We start from the raw sequence: 20,492 nt of genomic DNA, 5'->3' as shown, positions 1-20,492 counted from the left end.
TAAAAAATAAATTACTAACATTAACCAAATCAACTTGAGGGGAAAGGATTTATTTTATCTTACATCTAACAGGTTACTGTTCAATACTGAGGGAAGTCAAAGCAGGAACTTGGAGCAGGAGCTGAAGCACAGTCTATGGAGGAACACTGCTTACTAACTTGCTCTCCTAGCCTGTGCTCAACCTGCTTATACAATACAGGACCACCTGCCCAGGGGTAGCACCACCTAAGTGAGTTGGGCCCTCCCACATCACTCAACAATCAAGAAAACACCCCACAGACATGGCCACAGGCCAATCCAATGGAGACAATTCCTCTATTGTGGTTCCCTCCACCCAGGTGTGTCAAGTTTACAGCTGAAGTCATCCAGCACACCCACTGTGCCATCTCCCCAGCCCTGGGTTTTTTGTTTATTTTGAGACAAGCTTTCACACTGTAATCCAGAGTGGCCTGAAACTCACCATGTAGTCCAAGCTGGCCTTCAACTCACTGCAATCCTCCTACCTCAGTTTCCCAAGTGCTAGGATGACAGGCTTGTACTACCATGGCTGCACAGGATTTTAAGGAATGGTCTAAACTAGGGTCTCTGACAGAGAATTGTTTTAGCTCTGCTTTGTGTCCTTTGAGCCCAAGATCTAAGCCAGTGGTGGTCATGATCGTGGGCCCAGGCAGATACCAATGGTTAGTAGCACACAGTGACCAACCATGACTAGAACAGACCTGAGCAGCTTGAGCAAGACTTGGCTAGTGCATTGCCTTTCCCTATTTCTCAGCCCCTGAGCAGAATCTTCACTGCTTGAAATATGGCAAAAAGTTTATTTTCCCCATCAAATGAAACACAGGGCTGCAACTGTGTCCTTTGACACAGAGTGATGCTTCATGAGGGGCAGTACAGGACTGATGGTCCCTCCCAAGCAAGTGCAGAGGACCCTGGTGATGTCAGGGAGTTAGCTTCTGTTCTTTGAGGTGGGTAGTGCCAGAACTTACTCAGGCTGGTGGAGGAGGCATCTGATTCTATTCCAGAAGCATCCTGTGTTTAAAGGCTGTTCAGATAGGGAAGACAGCGCTTAGCCACAGCTTGTAGATTCTTCAAAGCCCTGGAAGATAGCTGGACAGTATAAGAGGGAGGCCAAGAGGAGGCAGCCTTACAGGGCCAGTTGTGCGAAGGATCCTAGGATCCTAAGACATGCACTCCAAGAAGATGGGTCCCAAGGGGCAGTGAAGTGAATCATTTGCTTCCCCAAAGCCAATGGGTTCTCTCAGACCTACTCCAGCTAGCCTTGGAGTAGGGAATTTGTTTGCCTGGCTGCCAATCATGTCTCAGGGCCAAGTGTGGCTAGTGGACTATTTACAGGGGGCTGCAGGTGCTCCTTTTGGGGGCCTGCAATCAGTGGGTTATATCAACCAACAGACTCAGCTGGCAGAGCTGGGAAGAGCCAAGGTAGCCTCTTTAGGCCAGCAACTTACTGCAGAGACTGGGGGAAGATTACCCATGGCAGAAGTCATAAAATGCAGCACTTAATTAAAAAAAAAAAAAAGCACCACCATGGATAGTGCAGGAAACAATAAAATGTATATTACAGTTTTACAGTGTTTTGGTCACTTGTGGTAGGAGAAGATGAGTCTTCTTTTAGTATAGAGTCTCCAAAACTCTCAGCCCTAGCTAGAGATCTGTTTGGGAAATCAGAACTAGATGTGGGCTGCCCTCCAAAATCTAGGCTCCTAGTCCAGTGCTCTGTACTGCCATCTGGCCCGTTGCATAACACGAAAAAACTGGTTTGTCTTTACTTTTATGAAATTTCCGTTCGGCTCTTCGCTATCCGCCAGCAATCCAGTTGGTGGGAGCGATGAAGATCTTCTGGGACACCCGGTGGACCGCTTTTGTCCCAGGTTTCTGGACGCGGGGCCCCAACTAGCTGAAGTACTACACATTCCGTGCCAGGGGTCACACAAATGCTGAAACAAGATGTACAAGAGTTGTTTGCGCTGCTGCTCACAAGCAACAGGAGCCCTGCCTCCCCCTCCCCCAATCTTCGCCCGGGTGGCGGAGTTCTGGGCTCCTCCCCTTTCCCACCAGACTAGGGGAAGGGGGTCTTCCTAGGCATGGAAGTAGCGGACGCTTGGCGGCTGGCAACTGGCAGAAGAGGCGGGATGGAGGGGCTGCTGGCTGCCCGAGTCTGGCCACCTGGGTCAGTCGCACGCCCCCGCCCTCGACTGGCTGGGCCTTGCAGCAGCCCAGGTCTAACCACGCGGTGAAGTTCGCGGAAAGTTTTGCAGTTGCTTCCCCGCCCGCGCCAACCAGAGAAGTTGTGACGCAGCGTCTGGGGCTCCAGGACCCGAGTGAAAAGAGAGGGAAGGCGAGGCCGGGAGAGATTAAGAAGAGGAGCGAAGATAAAGAGCGCGGCCGGGGTCCTCCTCTCCTGCCATCCCCTGTCTCCCTCCTGGCCGGGTCCCCGGCCCCGTGCCTCCTCCCCTTCCCCTCCCACGCTGCCTGCTTCCCTTCCCCTCTGCCCCTCAAACCCTCCTCCAGGGCTCTGCGCTCCTCCCTCCGCCCTCCCTTCGCGGGGCTTGCCTCCTCCCCTCCTCCTCCTCCTCTTCCAGAGGCATCACTTCATCCCGGCCGGGAGAAGGACGCTAGCCCCTCGCCCGCGGTCATCGGAGCCCAGCGCCAGGGCTGCCACCGCGCTGCCCGCCATGCGCCCTCTGTCCGCGCGTCCTCCGAGCACTGCGGAGATGGGGCCCATCCGACCGACTTCCGTGCCCCGGCCTGGTCACCTGCTGCGCTGCATCTTGCTCCTCGGGGCGCTGCACCTCGGCCACCCGGGGGACGCCGCCGCCGCCCTCCCGGGTAAGGCGCTGCCAACTTAGCCAACTTCGGGGGCCGGGCCGTGGGGGAGCGGGGCCTCTCGGCTTTTCCCTCCTTTTCCATTCTTCCCATCTTTTCTCTGTGTGTGTGTGTGTGTGTGTGTGTGTGTGTGTGTGTGTGTGTGTGTGTGTGACTGGGTTTTTAAAAATCGTCTTTGCTTTTCTGGAAGCAAGGGAGATGGGAGGAGGAGCGCGCCTGGAGGTGGGGGAGGACCTGAGTGGAACCAGATGTGGCGGGAGACGGGGGAGGGGAGCCGGGGGGCGCAGCCTGCTGGGAGGGAGCTGGAGGGTTGGCCAGGACCCGCACCCCCCACCACCCGGACCCCAGGCGCCGCCCCGCGTTCGGTGTAGTACCGCGGTGCACTCAGGGAGCTGGAAGCTTGGTGCAGCGCACCCGGGCAGCGCTTTTCCGGACTGGTGTGTTATCGTTGTTTCTATCCGTACGTGAGGGTGAGAGTTCAGTTGGCAGTGCAGCGTCTGGGACTGTTTGCATTTTCTTTCTTGGTCTTCAAGGATGGCTTGTAGCATGCGACTTCTGCATCGTTTGCTCTGTGGGACAGTTTTATGCCAGCACGATGCAACTCTGAGACTGCAGTGTGTGTGTGTGTGTGTGTGTGTGTGTGTGTGTGTGTGTGTGTGTGTATGTGTTTTCGTGTGTTCTCACTTTGTGTGGGCAACTCTGGCCAAACTGGCACTGCTCCAGAGTGGACAGATCTTGAACTTCGAAAGAGCTGCAAAAGATGCAAAAACTCAACCCACAGAAAACCAACCAAACAAAAACACCCAAACTGCACCCTTGTCTTTTTTGCTGTTATTTAAAGGGCTGACTGAAATGCGAGGCCAGGCAAATCATCTGAACATCAATCCTCCTGGAGATTTGCAAAAAGTAAAAGCTGCTGTGTGCTGTCTCCACTTCCCCCTTTATGTTTAACTCTGGGCTGGGGTTAGTGGAAAGGGACAGGACAGTGTCTGCAGTTTTGTGCAAGGACTAGACACTGCCAGAAGACTCTGAGGCCTCCACAGTGGCTTGGTGTGTGGTGGGCATCTGCTGAAGGAAGGATGGGGTCAGGGTGACTGGTCCTCACTAGGTCCTTCATTCCATCCATCCTGGAACTGAAACCTGGAGCACGGGAAGCAGGCCGTGGTTCCCTTCAGCTTGGCAGAATTCAGCCTGTCCTCCACCTCTCTGTGCTCTAGCCAGTCTCCCTCCCCTATGAAGGATTGGGGGCAGCAGGATGTGAGGGAGGAGGAAAAGGATGGCCATTCCAAGAGCTCCAGCCTGCGTTTTAAAGCCAGGCCCTGGGAAAGAGCAGGGCCAGAGTGCTGACTTGGTCTTTTCCTGAGGGAGTTTTTGACAGAGGGCTGTGGAGGTGCCTGGTGAGGGGCCCAGTCAGGGAGGAAAAGGAGCCCTGGAGTTGTCCCTGCGCCTCCTGGTATCTACTTCTGTCCCTTCCTGGACTCTCTGTTTCTGTGTCCTAGACACATACTATGCACATCCTAGGAGGTCGAATTGCCTGAGTGAGGAAGCCTGGGCCTGGGCTAAGGCACCTGGAGGGTGAGGGGATCCCACTGAAGCAGCTGAACAGGAGGGTGAATTGCTGAACTTCCCTGTCAGTGTCACTACACACAACACTGCCCCTTCCGCCTTGGGTGCCCCTGCCAACTTCCATGGGTCCCTCATCTAGAAAGCCTGGGCAGGTCCTGTGGGCTCTCATCCCTGTGTGCACGATGAAAAAGTCAGGCACTGGGAAAAAATCAGCAGCATGGGGAGCCCAATGCCCCAGGAAATGCCTGTGGGAGGTAGGATTTGCTTGGCAGGCTGGCGCTGGGGTGAAAGGCACTCTGTGGAGGAATGGTGCCCAGCTTCCTGACCACCAACAAGAAGCCCAGTGGACTCAGGATGGGGTACTGCAGCTCCTCTTGGGGGCCAGAGGTGGCAGGGCTGCAGGAATTCTTGACATAAGATGGCAGAACTCATTTTTTCTCCACCTCCGCAGAGTTCCCACAGAGCATGCCACTGGAGCCTTTGTTAGTTGCTGTCTTCCCCTGTGTGCACAGTACTGAGCCAAGTGCTTGGGGAGGAGGGGAGGTAAGGAAGAGTGTAAGCTGTATCCTCAGGGAAAATGGAACCTTGCAGGAGTATGATGTAGGAAACATGAGTGGGGTGGGGAGACAGGATTCAGAAGCTGTGCTAAATGCTTAGCGTACAATTTCTCATTTAATTCTGATAGTAACCCGAAGAGGTAGGTAGTGATGGACCCATTTTTCAGGGGACAAAATGGAGGCTAAAAGGGGCTTGGTGGTTTATTTCGGGACACATCTAAGAAGTGGAAAGCTGGAGCCAGGGATGCTCAATGGCTAGAAGCAGAGGAGAAAGTATGGTCCAAGGAGGTGACCTCTCTTCTCTGGAAAGAGCAGAGAGGATATTAGAACAAGTCAGGAAAGTGGGCTGGATGCTGCTGAGGATCATGTGGAAGCTTGCTGGGCTCTTGGAGGGAAGGTGAGAGGAAACTAAGCAGATGCCTGGGAGGTGAAGTGGGGAAGCAACTTGCAGGCTGTCTGGGGGCACCTGGAGAAATACTGAGGGACTCTAAATACAAGAATGAGCTGTGCATTGAAGAGGGATATGCCCCAGGGTTGAGGAGTTAGGGGACCTTGAATAATCCTCCTATGGGGAAGGACTAATGTGTCTAAAGGGCATAGAAAAGTGGCAGGTACTGCTTCTGAAAGGCATGGAGGCACTCGCCAGTGCTGGTGGAGTCTGTAGGTAAACTACTGCACTTGCAACCAGCTCCTGGCCACTCCCAGAACTTGGTGTCTCTTCCTTCCCCACAAAGCTCAGCTTTCCTGGTCTTCATTGAGCTGTCAGGGACCGCTGTGCCTGGTGCTGGGTTCCTGCGGTCTCTCTGAGTCACCTGGGCAAGGTGAAGGTGCGGGAAGGAGGAAGCTTGGGTTGGTTCCATTGTGCTCATGCCTGAGAAGTCTTAGCTTTGTGATGCCCCTGTGTTAGTGTGACTCTGTGGGATGGAACAGAAGTTCCATGAACTTCTCAGGGTCTTCATTTGAATTCATCATTAGTTTAAGCATGAAGAGAGGGGGTGGGGTGACAATAGCAATGAAGTTTTAAAAAAATTTATTTTTAGCCAGGTGTGGTGGCACATGCCTTTAATCCCAGCACTCTGGCATCAGAGGCAGGCGGATCTCTGTGAGTTCAAGGCCAGCCTGGTCTACATAGTGAGTTCCAGGACAGCTGGGGCTACAGGGAGACCCTGTCTCAAAAAGACCAAAAACAATTATTTTTATTTCATGTATGTGAGTGTTTTAGCTACATGTATGTAAGTGCATGCAGTGCCTGTGGAGACCAGAAGAGGGTATGGAATGCCCTGGAACTGGAGTTAAGGAAAGTTGTTACCTACTGTATAGGTGCTGAGAATTGAACTCAGGGCCTCTGCAAAAATAGAAAGTGCCCTTACCTGCTGAGCCATCTCTTCAGCCCACTAAGACCGTTGTTTATGTTGGATGTTGGCTCCTCACCTCTCCCAGACCTGGAAGGACATTATCACCTTTTTTCAAAAGTTGGAGCTGTTAGATGATTTGTCAAGATCACACCATTAAAAAGCAATATATGAGAGTCCAGCCAAGAGGTAAGGTCAGAGAGCCTAAACCTATCAGTACCAGACCAAGTGTCTTTGAAACAAAAGCCTAGCAGGAGGGCTAGAAAGGTGCTCTGTAGCTCTAAGCCCTGTGGGATACCCCCTGTTTTAGTTGTAAATAATGACAAAAATACCTGTTGGAAACAATTTAAGAAGAGTTTGTGTTCACAGTTCCAGAGGTTGCAGTCATGATGAGCTGGCTCCTTTGCTTTTAAGTCTGTGGTGAGGCAGATGCATAGTATAGGGTCATGAGAGAGGAAAGCTTCTCAGCTCATGGCAGCCAGAAACAGACAGGGGTCAGGGAGAAGATATACCCTTCAAAGACATGCTTCCAGTGGCCTGCTTCCTCCAACCAGGCTCTACTTCAGGTTGCCATAACATCCCATCAGATTATAATTGTCACTGCAGTAACCTATCGATTAGGCTAGAGTCCTTATGATCTAATCAAAACCCCTACCTCTAAACATTGCATTGGGAACCAAGGTTTCATACCCAACATAGCGCCCCCTCATGTTGATGCCATCTAGGGGTACAGGAAAGGGTTTATTTTCTCTGCCAATTAAAGAATTAAAAGGCAGGAAAGAAGTGTTACCTGGAATCTTAGGAAGTCCCAACAGAGCCATCATGATGCCTAGGAAACTGGGGTCCCCGCTTGGGGTTCTTAGTCTTATTAATAAAAGAATTTAAGAACAGACACCAAGAAGCTCATGGACAGTTTATTAGAGTTTAAAAGGAAAACCCCAGAGCAGGCAAGCTGTAAATCTCCCAGCTGCCTGGAAGGGAGGAGGAGGATGGGGAACAGAAGAAACAAAAGCCTTGAACTTGAAATAAGGCCTTGAGGTCAGCACCCTGAGGCAGGCAGCCCCACAGTGGGGAGGGGAACTTTAGAAAAAAAGTAAGGAAGCCCAAAGTATTCATTTTAGGGAGTTTAAAAGCACACAGGCTCTGGCCAACATAGAAGACAGAAGAAAAAGAAATAGTTACACTTTTCCTTAGAAGGGCAGTTGGTAAGGAATGCACTAGGGAGTAGGATTCTGGGAAGGAAAAGCACATTATCTTAAGGTGAATCCTCCTTCCTATGGGTGGTCCCCTAGACAGATCCCTGACCTGCTCCACTGGGTTAGCCCTTAAGGGAGGAGACAAGGGTGTGTCTCCACCTAGAGGGAGAATCCACTCTTCACAGGATTATATCAGCTGTTGGAGCATTTAGGTCTCCCATCTCCATAGGCCGAGGAGGCAGAGACCAGGCTCCCTGTTCCCTGTCTTTGGTAGTGTCTGTGATGTTCCCTTCCAAGGAGGCAGTGATAAACTAGCACTTGAGTAACTAAAGGTGCCCCAGCCTGGCCCCCCAGCTTCCTTGAGGTCAGGAATTCATTCATTCATTCATTCATTCATTCATTCATGTTTCATGAAGTGCTGAGATCAGATATCTAAGACCTATTCTTCTTTGAACCTAGCTCCCCCTGTACCTCCGTGGGAGGGGGTCTCCTGGACTTGGAGAAGGGATCTGGGCATTGCTGACAGGAAGTGTGTCTTCCTTTTTAATCCATCAGGAATGAGGACGGCCCCTTTCCCATGACTGAGTCCTATAAATCTGGGTGCGGTGGGCCATTGGAGTGGTGACATAGCTCTTGGAACTTAGCCTGGGCCCTGCAGATCCTAGTCACTCCTCAGCTAGGGGTTGTGTTAGGAAGCTACAGGCTGGAGGAGGGCCACATGGAGGAGTAGCCTGGGGAAAACTGGGGATATCCAGCTGCAACCCCCTAGGAAACATATCAGATTGGTACACAGATTGTCTCTGTTTGGAGCTCTGGTGGTTGGTTCCATTTATACTGAGTCCTCTGGGGGACCACTCTGTTCTTTCTCCCAGGAACTTTTAACTTTGCACCCTTGAAGTGCAGATTCTCTCTGTACTGGCTTGGCCTGTGCTTTCTGCTCATATCTGCCTTCCCCGGCCTCAGCTTTCTTCAGTTCCTCCAAATACAGTGTGTTCGACCTTCAGCTGCTTCTTGTGGGGGGGGGTGGCCTTCTCTTCATCACTTCTCTAGCATGCTCTGCCCCATCCCCCCCTGAGTCCTTCACACCTCCAGGTCTTTGCTCACGGGTATCTTCTGCCAGACCTCCCTGGCTACCACTGACTTTTCCTTCAAGACTCAAGGATGCTGAGGATAACTGGGAGGGAAAACAAGTATCCAGACATTACTCACAGTGCAGTTTTTCATTACTGTGACAAAATGCTTGACAAAGACAACTTAAAAGAAAAATTTATTTTAGTTCACAGTTTCGGAGGACCAGGGACAGTATAGCTTTCTGGCAGTCCACCACCCCCACCCCGCCTACTTCCGCCAAAGAAACTCCACCTCCCAGTTTCCACCACCTCCTAATAATATTATCATATTGTGGATTCAGCAAGAATCAATCCTTTGATTAGGTCAGAGACTTCAGGATACAGTTATTTCCCCAAAGCCCAACTGTTTGGCAATTAAGCCTTTATTTAATAGATGCGCATTGGGGACATTGCAGAATCAAACTATACAGAGTTTCTACTGGGAAATGATAGCCTGAGTTCCCCAGTCATCTCTGCCATCCTTGGGGCATTTGGGAGGGTGGTTGATGTGGTACCCACTGGTGATTCCGCTGTCTAACAAACTGAGGCAGGAGTGTAGGAGTGGCCTATAGAGTGTAGTATTCCCTCTCCCTCTTAGTCCTTTGGAAATGCAAATAGGGACAGGTTGCTTAAGACCGGGGTTAAGTTCACTCCCCAGCACCAGCTGTGTGATCTCAGGCTCTAGAGTCTTCATTTGTTAGGTGGGAACACCTCATGGGTGTTGCATGAGAACTAAACACAAGTCAGATGATGGATGTCTGAGATATGTGTCCAGTACACTGTTGGGAACAGAATTGTTAGCAAATATTATTAACTACTGCTGTTTTATTGTTAATAAGAAAAAATGAATATCAAGGGATTTAAACATGATAAAGCATAGTCCTCAGCATATAAAGTCCTAATGACAGCCACTTTTTAAAAGAAATGGACCATTACCTGTTTTTAAAAACATATATTGTATAGCCAGGTGTGGTGGCACATGCCTTTAATCCCAGCACTTGGGAGGCTGAGGCAGGTGGATCTCTGCAAATTCAAGGCCATCCTGGTCTACATAGTGAGTTCTAGGCCAGCTGGTGCTACAGGGAGACCCTGTTTCAAAAAGACCAGAAAACCCCATGCATATATTTATATTTTATTTGTCTTTGTTTTATATATATGAGTGTTTTGCCTGCATGTGTGTTAAGACACCATGTGTGTGCATTGCCCATGGAGGCCAGAAGATGGCGTTGGATATCCTGGAACTGAAATTACAGATGATTGTTAGCTATCCCATGGGTGCCAGGAACTGAACCAGAGTTCACTGAAAGGTCAGCTGATGCTCTTCACTGCTGAGCCATCTCTCCAGCCCCAACCCATTACTTGTTTCTTTTTCTTGTTTTGCTGTTTATGGGTGCGTGCATATGTGTGAGAGTATGCACACTCATGACACGTGTGGAAGCCAGTGATTGACACTGAGTGTCCTCTTTCATTGCTTTCTACCTTATTTTTTTGAGACAGTGACTTACTGAACTTGGAGCTCACTGATAGGCTAGGCCAGCTGACCAGTGAGCCTCCAAGATCCTTCTGTTTTTGCCTCCCCAGCACTGGGCTTACAGGTGAGCATAGTCACTCTTTTTTTTTTTTTTTTTTTAAAAAAAACAGGTCCTCCCTGTAATCCCAGGTGGCCTAGAAATCACTATGTAGACCAGGCTGGACTCGATCGCACAGAGATCCTCCTGCCTCTGCCTCCTGAGCACTGGGAATAAAGGAGTGCACCACCAGGCCTGGCCATACCAGCCTTTTAGCTGAGTGTTGGGGATTCAAATTTAGGTGCTCACACTTTTACAACAAACACTCTACCCATTGAGCCATCTCCCCAGCCCCTGGACCCATTACTTCTTGGTTCACCTATGTGCATCTCAAAGTAAGGTGATATTCTAAAAGTAAATTTAGCCAGGCGTGGTGGCACACGCCTTTAATCCCAGCACTTGGGAGGCAGAGGCAGGTGGATCTTTGTGAGTTCAAGGCCAGCCTGGTCTACATAGTGAGTTCCAGGACAGCTGGGGCTACAGGGAGACCCTGTCTCAAAAACAAAAAGACAAAAAAAAAAAAAAAAAAAAAAAAAAAAAAAGTAAATTTAAATATGGGAGGAGGTTGGGGGACAAATACCAAAGGAAAATCAACCTACCTTAGTGGTCCTACCTACCTCAGACCTCTCTTTTACCCATTTGTTCCTTCTCTGTATGATTTAATTTTTGTATTTAACCCTCACTGAGGATGCCCGAGGGGCTTCCTATGACATTGGAGTTGGCAGTACTAAAACCAAGGCCATCCCAGACATACTGGGTGCTGCCCAGAGAAGCCTGTGTCTGTTTTTTTTCTATGCTAGTACCTGTTTCTTGCAGGTATGTCTTTGTGCCTGGCTCACACCTGAGTGTGCACACCTGAGGCTGGACAGTTATCTTCAGAGAGCTCCTCTCAAATTTTCTGGTTGCCACTGCTTCCCCCTGGTGGAGCCTCTTCCTCCCGTCATGAACTAGGAGCATCTCTTTCCCAACAAAGGCTTAGATTGAGGGAGAAGGAGGCCCTGGGAGTCACACCCAGGGTTCCATGCATGTGCTCTGTCCACCACTGCGTGCATCCCAGCTTTTTAATCCCTGCACAGGTTCAGTGCCTAAGGCTCAGTGGCATACTAAATATTTATTGAGATGAAAAAAAAAAAAGCAGACAAATGTTCCAAACATAATAAAGTTTTAGATGATGTCATAATCATGAAAAACATATGGCATTGAATTAAAATAACTGGTAAAAAATCCAATGGATGAGAATAAATTCCAGAAGATTTCAAACTGTTAGAAGAGCTTAATGCTGGATACCCAGAAACAGCACTCACCTCAATGAAACAGCACTCACCTCAATGAAACAGCACTCACCTCAATGAAACAGCACTCACCTCAATGAAACAGCACTCACCTCAATGAAACAGCACTCACCTCAATGAAACAGCACTCACCTCAATGAAAAATAAAATCTTTACTTTTAAATGTTATTGAGACAACTGGGTTACAATTAAAAAATGTGGGGGGAGTAGTTCATTGGCGGAGGGTGTGGTAGGCATGTGTGTGGCCCTGGGTTCAACTCCCAGAACCTCCCAAAACAAGGAAAAGGAATTTCAACGTGCAGCTAATCACACTTGAGAAACTATGGATAAGTTGTCATGTAGAATATGCAAAGTTCACTAGAAATTAAAGAAATTCACTTTGTGGGCTGTTGAGATGGCACAGTGGTTATGAGTGCTTACTGCTCTTGTAGAGGACCCAAGTTTGGTTCCCAGCACTCACATGGCAGCTAATAACCACCCAGAACTCTACTTCCAGGGGATCCAATGCTCTCTTCTGGCCTCCATGGAATTTACAGGACATGGGTGCACTTACATACATGCAGGCAAAACACTCATACACATAAAATATATTTAGAGCCAGGCACAGTGGTACATGCTTTTTGAGGCAGAGGTGGGTGGCTCTCTGTGAGATAAGAGGCCAGCCTGGTCTTCATAGTAAGTTCTAGGCCAGCTGGGGTTATAGGGAGACCCTGTCTCAAAAAGAGCAAAAATAAACAAATAAATATTTTTTAAATGTAAAAAAAATAATTTTCTTTAAATACTTAACTAGTAAAAACTAAAAGCATAATTTTGGCAGAACTGTTAGGAAAGCAATCAACATGACCAGGGCACTATAAATGAATTTAGTCTTTTAAGATTCAGTCTCTTGCCGGGCATGGTGGCTCATGCCTTTAATCCCAGCACTTGGGAGGCAGAGGCAGGCTGATCTCTGTGAGATAAGTGGCCAGCCTCATTTACATAGTGAGTTCTAGGCCAGCTGGCGCTGAGAGACCCTGTCTCAAAAACACCAAAAAAAAAAAAAAAAAAAAAAGAGTCAGTCTCTTAATATGTAACCAATTAGATTGTGTAAGAGTTCATACTCTCTGACCTGGTAATTCCACTTTCAGGAATTTATAAGGCATTAATTCCAAAGAGAAAATAATGTTAATAGAAGTGTTATTCATAGAGGCAAAACATGTTAGATGGGGCTGGAGAGATGACCCTGAGGTTAACAGCACTTGCTATTCTTGCAGAGGACCCAAGTTTGGTTCCCATCCTTACATGGGGCAGCTTACAACTGCCTGTAATTCTAGCTCCAGGGGCTCTGAATCCCTCTTCTGGCCTCCATGGGGACTCATACTCATATGCACATACCTCACACAGACGCACATAATTAAAAATAGAACACATTGAGAAAACCACGAGTAATTTATGCAGCTCTACGTAACAAATGTATGGTAATGTCAGTGCGTGCACATGAGTCTCATTCATTTATTCAGCCAGCTGTTTGCTTGGCTTTGGCTTCTTTCCTAAGCTCTGATAATGTGCCAGGCATGACGTTTGATGCTGAGGGCCACAGTGTACAAGCCACAGCGTGGTTCCTGCTTTTCTGAGGCTTGTGTTCTGAACAGTCCTTCCAAAATGCAGAACAATGTCAGTTAAATGTGTGGCTGGAAGATGCTCAGCTGGTGAAGTGCTTGGCACACAAACACGAGAACCTGAGTTGGGATCCCCAGCACCCAGGTAAAAAGCCACGCATGGGGCATGCCTATAACCCCAGTACTGGAGAAGTGGAGGCAGGAGGATCCCTGGAGCTCATTGGCCAGCCAGTCTAACTAATTGGTAAGCTCCAGGTTCAGTGAGAACCTGTCTCAAAAAATAGGGTGGAAAGGGACTGGAAAGATGGCTCAGTGGTTAAGGGCACTGGCTGCTCTTGCAGAGGACCAGGGTTCAGTTCCCAGTACCCACATGGCAGCTAACTACCATTCATAACTCCAGTTCCAGGGGATCCAGAGTGCTCTCCTGTCCTCTGTGGGCATTGCACGACACAGGTGCAATACACTCATACACACAACATAAAAATAATAAATTAAAAAAGTAGAGTGGAGAATGATTGAAGAAGACACCCAATATTAATTGCTAGCCTGTACATGCATGTGCACACACATAATGCACACCCATACACATATGTACACACCCAAACATACACATGTACAATCCTCCCAACAAAAAGTCAGATGTTCACCAATTTCATTTTATGTGAGGTTTATAGAGTATATCACACTAAAAGAAAAGAAGCAATAGCCTGCTCTGAAAGAAATCTCAGCTAGGCATTAGCCTGACAACAGAGAGACCGCTTCCCAAATGTGCACAGGGAAAAACAACAGATAAATTAGAGCGTAAACATACCAAGAAATCGGTTCAGTAGTGAATGAATGTGTCTCAGTTCCAAGCAGCGACACGGAGGGACATGGTGGGACGTAAGGGTGAGTGGGCAGACAGGATTCCATGACAGGATGCTCTTTCTCAGGAAATGTGAAGCAGGCAGCAGAGAGTGAGACACAGCTGCTGACATGTGTGCTCAGCCTCATTGAGTATGGGGGTGGGCAAGGACTGACAGTTGGGAAAAGTAGTTGTAGATACATTTCACGTCTGAATATTTAACCATGTGTCAACTACGAAGACATTTTCCTATATAACCATAAAACCATCGCCATAAACAAGAAATATAATGGAGATAATATATGGTTTTATTTTTGAGACAGGGTCTTGCTATGTAGACCAAGAGATCTGCCTTCCTGTCTCCTGAGTGCACCCAGTCTTTGCATACACTAGTCATAACTGCTTTTGGGTGTTGTCTGAGAAATAATCGAATGTTTTTCCTGACTTCCCTGCTATTCTTCCTTCTCCTCAAAGTCAAGGAATCAGAAGCTCAGTGACTTGTAGCAGTGCTAGAGTTTAGATCTTACACGGTTCCCAAAGGTTCATGTGTTGAAGGCTTGTTCCCTGAAGGAGTAAGTTTAGGAGGAGGTAGAAACAAGAAAAGGTGGAGCCTTTCCCTTGAAAATGCTAATTGGGGCCCCCTCCCCCCCCTTTTCTTTTTTTTTTTTTTTTTTTTTTTTTTTAAAAACATTTATTTTTAGTTTGTATGTATGAGTGTACTGCCTGCATGTGTGTAAGTGCACTTGTGGCATACAGTGCTCACGGAGGTCAGAAGAGGACAATGAATTCCCTGGAATTGGAGTTAATGGACAGTTGTTAGCTGCCGTGTAGGTACTGGGAATTGAAACGGGGTCCTCTACAAGAGTGGCCAGTGCTCTTAACTGCTAAGCCATCTCTCTAACTCCCCCACTGGTATTTTTTCTAATTTATAATCCATGTTTGAATTTTCCAGTGATCCCAGTAATGTGGTGTTTTTGTTTTGTTTTGTTTAGATAAGGTCTCACTGTATAGCTCTGGTTGGCTTCCAATCTCTACCCTCTTATCTCTGCTTTCTAAATGTTGGGATTACAGTTATTTGCCACCACACCCAGTTCCCAGTTCTTTTGCCTTTTTTTTTCTTTTTTTTTTTTTTAAGATGACCTCAAACTCACAGCAATCCTCCGGATGCCAGTAGTATTTTGTTTTGAGACAGGGTCTCTTGCAGCCCAAGCTGTTATTAAGCTCTGTGTAGCTGAGGATGGCCATGAGTTCCTGATCCTCCTGCCTTTACCTCCTCAGAGCTGGGATTCCTGAAGAGCACCACCATGCTCAGTTTATGCAGTACTGGGGATTGATCCCAGGACCTCATGTGTGCTAGACAAGTACTCCATCAATGAAGTCATATCCTCAGCCCCCATGAATGCTTTTTAAAGCTGTTTTTAATTTTAAATCTGTGCCAGTTTTATAACATGTTGCAGTCTAAATTTGTCTGATTGTTCACCCTGGATTGTTACTGGATTTATCGTAAACATTTTGGGAGAGAAAGCCACATGGATGCATATCCCTCCACTGTGTTACATTAGTTAGTGTCAGTTTGTCCCCTTTCTTGTGATGCTGACTATCACAGAGGATCTCTTCTGGTGTCTGCCAGCCTCTCTACTCACCAGTACCTTTTCTGTGTATTTAATAGATCACCTAAGGAATTTAAGCTATATTTATGAAAAAGCAAAAAATGTTTATAACTTCACTATTCATAAAATCCCAAACTAAAAATTATCCCCAAATGAATGTTACTCAAAATTCCCTCAATATATATAAATAAACATATATAAATAAAGATATGAAGAGAGTTCACAAATAGTCCCAAAGGCAATGTCTAGTAAACCTATGGAAAATGTTTAAAATCACTAGCAATCAAAAATAAAAGCAAGGGCTGGGGATGTAGCCACGTTGGTAGAGTGCTTACCTAGCACGCACAAAACCCTGCTTTCAATTCCCAGTGCTACATAAATAGGCCATGGTGGTGCATTACTGTAATCCCAGCACTTGGCAGGTGGAGGCAGGAGGATCAGGAGTTCAAAGTCATTCTTGGCTACATATTGAGTTCGAGGCTAGTCTGGGGTACATGAGATCCTGTTTCAAATAAACAACCCCAGAAAGATACCATCTTCACTTCTTAAAATAGTTTCAAGAAAGACTGGCATAATAATACAGGTGTGTCTCAATGTAGGATGGGTTATATCCTGATAGACCCATGGTAAATTGAAAATATCAAAACTTAGAAAGGCATTTAATACCGTGTCCTACTGAAAGTCATAGCTTATCCACTCTACATTCTGTAAAGCTTTGATTTTCTGTTGTGTAGGCTGGTGGGGAGCTGTGGCTCACTGCTGCTGCTGTGCAAGAGAGAGAAGCACAGCACATAACCTGCCAAGGGAAACATGAAAAGTCAAATTTCAAAGCACATTTTTTTTTACTGAATATGTATTACTTTAAAAAATTTTATATTTATTTTATGTGTTTGAATGTTTTATCTACATGTATGTAAGTATAACCATGTGTGTGCAATGCCTATGGAGGACAGAAGAGGGCATTGGATTCCCTGGAGCTAGAGATATAGATGGGAACTGAACCCAGGTCCTCTTCAAGAGCAGCCAGTGCTTTTAACTGCTGACTCATCTCTCCAGAACGTGTATTGCTTTTTGAATCCATTATAAAGTTGAAAAATCTTAAGTTGGGAACCACATGAAAGTTTAACATAGCATTTATAATTAAGAAATTCTATTTAAGGCAGGTTGTGGTGGCACACACCTTTAGTCCCAGCACTCGGGAGGCAGAGGCAGGCAGATCTCTGTGAGTTGAAGGCTAGCCTGGGCTACATAGTGAGACCCTGTCACACAAAAAGTTCTATTTAGGAGTTAAAGCAATAACTAGTAACAATTAAATGAAAGATAATGTATCATACAAGATGACATCTATAATTTTTAAATTACACTTATGTATGTGTGTATGTATTTAATATGTATGTATGTATGTATGTGGGGGTGCATGTGTACTACCACTAGCATGTGGAGATCAGAGAATAATTTGCCAGAGTCAGTTCTCTCCTTCCACCATGTGAGTTCTGGGGATTGAATTCAGGTTGTCAGGCCTGCCAAGCACTTTTATCCCCTGAGCTAACTCATGGGCCTGCATTTAGCCATTAATACAGCTTTTACAAGTTTTTTAAAAGACAAAACTTTCAATGAAGAATTACATATGGAAATAAGATTCTAAAACATTTGTATATGGAAGAATACATGTAAGTATATGTGCATTATATTCATACATATAAATCATATTTGGGGTGTGTAGAGAAGCTAAAATGGAAAAATACTCAAGTTTCACAAATTCTCATATATATACACTATACCGAATTGTATATTAGGAGGAATGCTTAGTTACTGGTGAAGGCTTTTTCTTAAACAGTCTGCATTTTAGGTTTCTCTCTGTGCAATCCTGTGCACGACAGAACTGTGCCCTTCCCCTCCACCCCCAATTCCATCATGTAAATGGTCCAGACCTGCAGCACACAACGTCACAGAGCCAATCAGAACTTCTGTGGCTCCTAGACTGCCCCTTTTATCTTTTTAAAAGACAGCCCACAGATACTCCTTTTATGGTTGGCTGGCAGAGCTAAGCTCAGCCTCAGGGGAGTTTCTTTGAGTACACATGGGAAGGTGCCCACCTGGGTAGGTGGCAGTGTTGGGTGGGGACTGCCTCCCTGCTATCTCCGTCAACAGCCCCCCCGTTACATCAGGAACAAGAGAACTCAAAAGCTGCAATCAGTATACATTTGATGTAGGACAGAAGATCACAAAGTTCTGTAGACTCAATTTCATGGGATGATGGTCACCTACCAGACTGGATGGATAGCAGATCAGAAAGGCACCAGTATGTTAGGGGGTAGGCTTTTAGAAGGCTTCCCTTAAAAAAAAGCAACTTTTTCTATATGACATTGTACAGCGAGTAAAGAGAGGAGACCATGCTAATGTTTACTGAACACATGAAGTCTGCCCGGCTGTGTGATTCCACGTGCTATACTTTAAACCCTCCACATTCCTCCTTTTCACAGATAAGGAGACTGAGTTAGAGAGGTCAAGAGCCAGGGTCACAGAATGGGTAAGGCTACAGGGAATGTAGTCCAGGTGTGTGTGGTTCCTCACTATTTATTTATGTGTATGAGTGTTTTGCCTCCATGTATATATAAGTGCACTCATTTTGTGCATTGCTTGCAGAGACCAGAAGAGAGTGTTGGATACCCTGGAACTGGAGTTACAGACTACCATTGTGAACCACCATGGGACCTGAACCTGGGTCCTCTGTAAGAGCAGCCAGTGCTCTTAGTTGTTGAGCCATCTTTCCAGCCCCCCAATTTTTAATTCTTGTTTGGGCCTGGAGAGATGCTCAATGTTAAGAGCACTGGCTGCTCTTACAGAGGATCCAGGTTTGGTTTCAGCACCCACATGGTGGTTCACAATAGTCCATAACTCCAGTTCCAGAGGGATCTGACACCCTCTTCTCGCCTTACAGGCACTAGAGGCATGCACAGACATACATACAACCAAACATTTATACACATAAAATAAAAATAAATTCCATTTAAATAAAAAAAAATTCTTGGACTAGGACACAAATACAGAAATCACATTGTGTTCAGCTCAGAGTATGAACAACCCTCGGATCCAGAAAATCACCAGCATTTTGAGGACTCACCAACTTTTCCCACTGGCTTATTACAAGCCTTCATTTGTAAAACTGTCCCTCATCTTCTTTATTGTTTATCAATTCGAGCATTAGCATCTAAAAACTGTGGTGGTCCTTGTTTTTCTCAGTGGCTAATTTGAGCCTCTTGCTGTATTTGACAAGCATCGTGCCCATTTGCTGTCCATTTAATTTTCTCCATCTCTCCCCCCACCTTCTTCCTGTACACCATTGATCCCCTTTTGTTTTGTGTTCTGTTTTGTTTTATACAGGGTCAGACTGTGTAGCATACAGTGGCCTCAGGCTCAGTCTTCTGCCTCTTCCAGGTCTGTGTCATCATGCACACTTTGGTCTTGCTGATAAGGTTTGCAAAAGCACTTTGAGCTCAGATTGGGTCTCTCCTTAGGCTTTCAGCCTCACAGCTTAGCATCTGCAGGCCTAGAGTGAACAAACTTTGAATGAAGGAGCTGCAGAAAAGACACAACAAAACAAAAAAGCTGAAAAATTGCATGCATAGTTCAAGACAAGGATGCATTTTTAGCGCTGAGGACATGTCTCAAGTGGGTAAAGTGCTTGCTGAAAAAGCATAAGGACTGGAATTCAAAGCCCCACCACCCACATAAGTGCTGGGCTGGTATTATGGCCCACCTGTAACCCCAGCACTTGGAAGGCCTAGATGGGATTACCAGAGCAATCTGGCTAGTTAAATGAGCTGAATCAGCCATGGTGTGCTTGTGGAGTCAGACTTTGTGGAGTCAGTTCTCACCTTCCACCTTTACATGGACGTGGAGGATCAAAGTCAGGGTGTCAGGCTTATTCGGTAAGTACCTTTACACACTGAGTCATCCCCGACAGGCCTAAAATGCATTTTTATGATATTAAAAATTATACTAAGCTGAAGAGATGGCTCAGTGATTAAGAGAACCTATTGCTCTTATAGTGGACCCAAGTTCGATTCCCAGCACCCGAGTCAGGGGCCTTCACAACTGCCTGTAACCCCAGCTCCAGAAGGATCCCACACCTCTGGTCTCTACAGGTACTGACTCAATACTTATAGGTAAAAAAAATCTGGACCCGGGGCTGGAGAGATGGCTCAGTGGTTAAGAACACTGGTTGTTCTTACAGAAGACCCAGGTTCGAATCCCAGCACCCACATGGCAGCTAACAATTGTCTGTAACTCCAGTTTCAGGGGATCCGACAGCCTCTTCTGTCCTCCGCAGGCATTGCACAACACGGGTGCACTTACCTACACACAGGCAATACATGCATACATATAAAATAAAAAATGATAAATAAAATATTTTAAAAAATCTGGACTGGAGAGATGGCTCAGTGGTTACAAGCATGGGCTCTCTTGCAGAGGACCTGGGTTGGGTTTCTAAACCCACATGGTGGCTAACAACCATCCTTAACTCTAGTTTCAGGAGATCTGACATCCTCTTCTGGCCTATGTGGGCATTCCATACATGTGGTACTTTTTAAAAAAATTATTTATTTAATAACTATATAATTAGAAGAAGCATTTCATTATAACAGCACTGACATATTCAATAACAATTTCCAGAGCCAAGGTGCATCTCTTTCAAAATTATGCCTACTATATTCTGAATTACTACTACTTGCTACCTTTTTTGTTTGTGTTTTGTTATGCTTTGAGGCAGCACCCTGTAGCCCCAGCTGGCCTGGAACTTGAGGTGCAAACCAGGGTGGCCTCAATCTCACAGAGATCCATCTGCCTCTGCCTCCCAAGTACTGGGATTAAAGGTGTGCACCACCATGGTACACTGGCTCCACCACTGCTGGCTCTACTACTTTTAGCTAGACATAAAAGTTATAAAATGAT

The 20,492-nt window shown here is 46.5% G+C and overlaps 2 protein-coding genes across 3 annotated transcripts in view; one reads left to right on the top strand and one right to left on the bottom strand.

Moving 5' to 3' along the window:
• Positions 1–239: 239 nt before the first annotated feature.
• LOC115068230 lies at positions 240–2,695 on the bottom strand. Its single transcript, XM_029558071.1, has 3 exons — positions 2,646–2,695; positions 2,074–2,593; positions 240–1,955 (listed from the first exon to the last, which is right to left on the bottom strand). The coding sequence occupies exons 1-3, from the start codon at positions 2,693–2,695 to the stop codon at positions 1,722–1,724; spliced, it is 804 nt and encodes a 267-aa protein (XP_029413931.1). The 3' UTR covers positions 240–1,721.
• Positions 2,540–20,492, top strand: part of Mrc2 (mannose receptor C type 2) — a 77,645-nt gene continuing 59,692 nt past the window's right edge. For both annotated transcript variants that reach the window (XM_008821882.3, XM_017795309.2), the window contains exon 1: positions 2,540–2,847. In XM_008821882.3, the coding sequence (XP_008820104.1) occupies positions 2,694–2,847 (154 nt within the window). In that variant the 5' untranslated portion in view covers positions 2,540–2,693. The remainder of the gene's footprint in view (positions 2,848–20,492) is intronic.

The sequence above is a fragment of the Nannospalax galili genome, unplaced genomic scaffold, assembly GCF_000622305.1.
Source record: "Nannospalax galili isolate Female #2095 unplaced genomic scaffold, S.galili_v1.0 scaffold1128, whole genome shotgun sequence".
Classification (NCBI taxonomy): domain Eukaryota; kingdom Metazoa; phylum Chordata; class Mammalia; order Rodentia; family Spalacidae; genus Nannospalax; species Nannospalax galili.
This window is presented reverse-complemented; position numbering and strand designations above follow the sequence as displayed.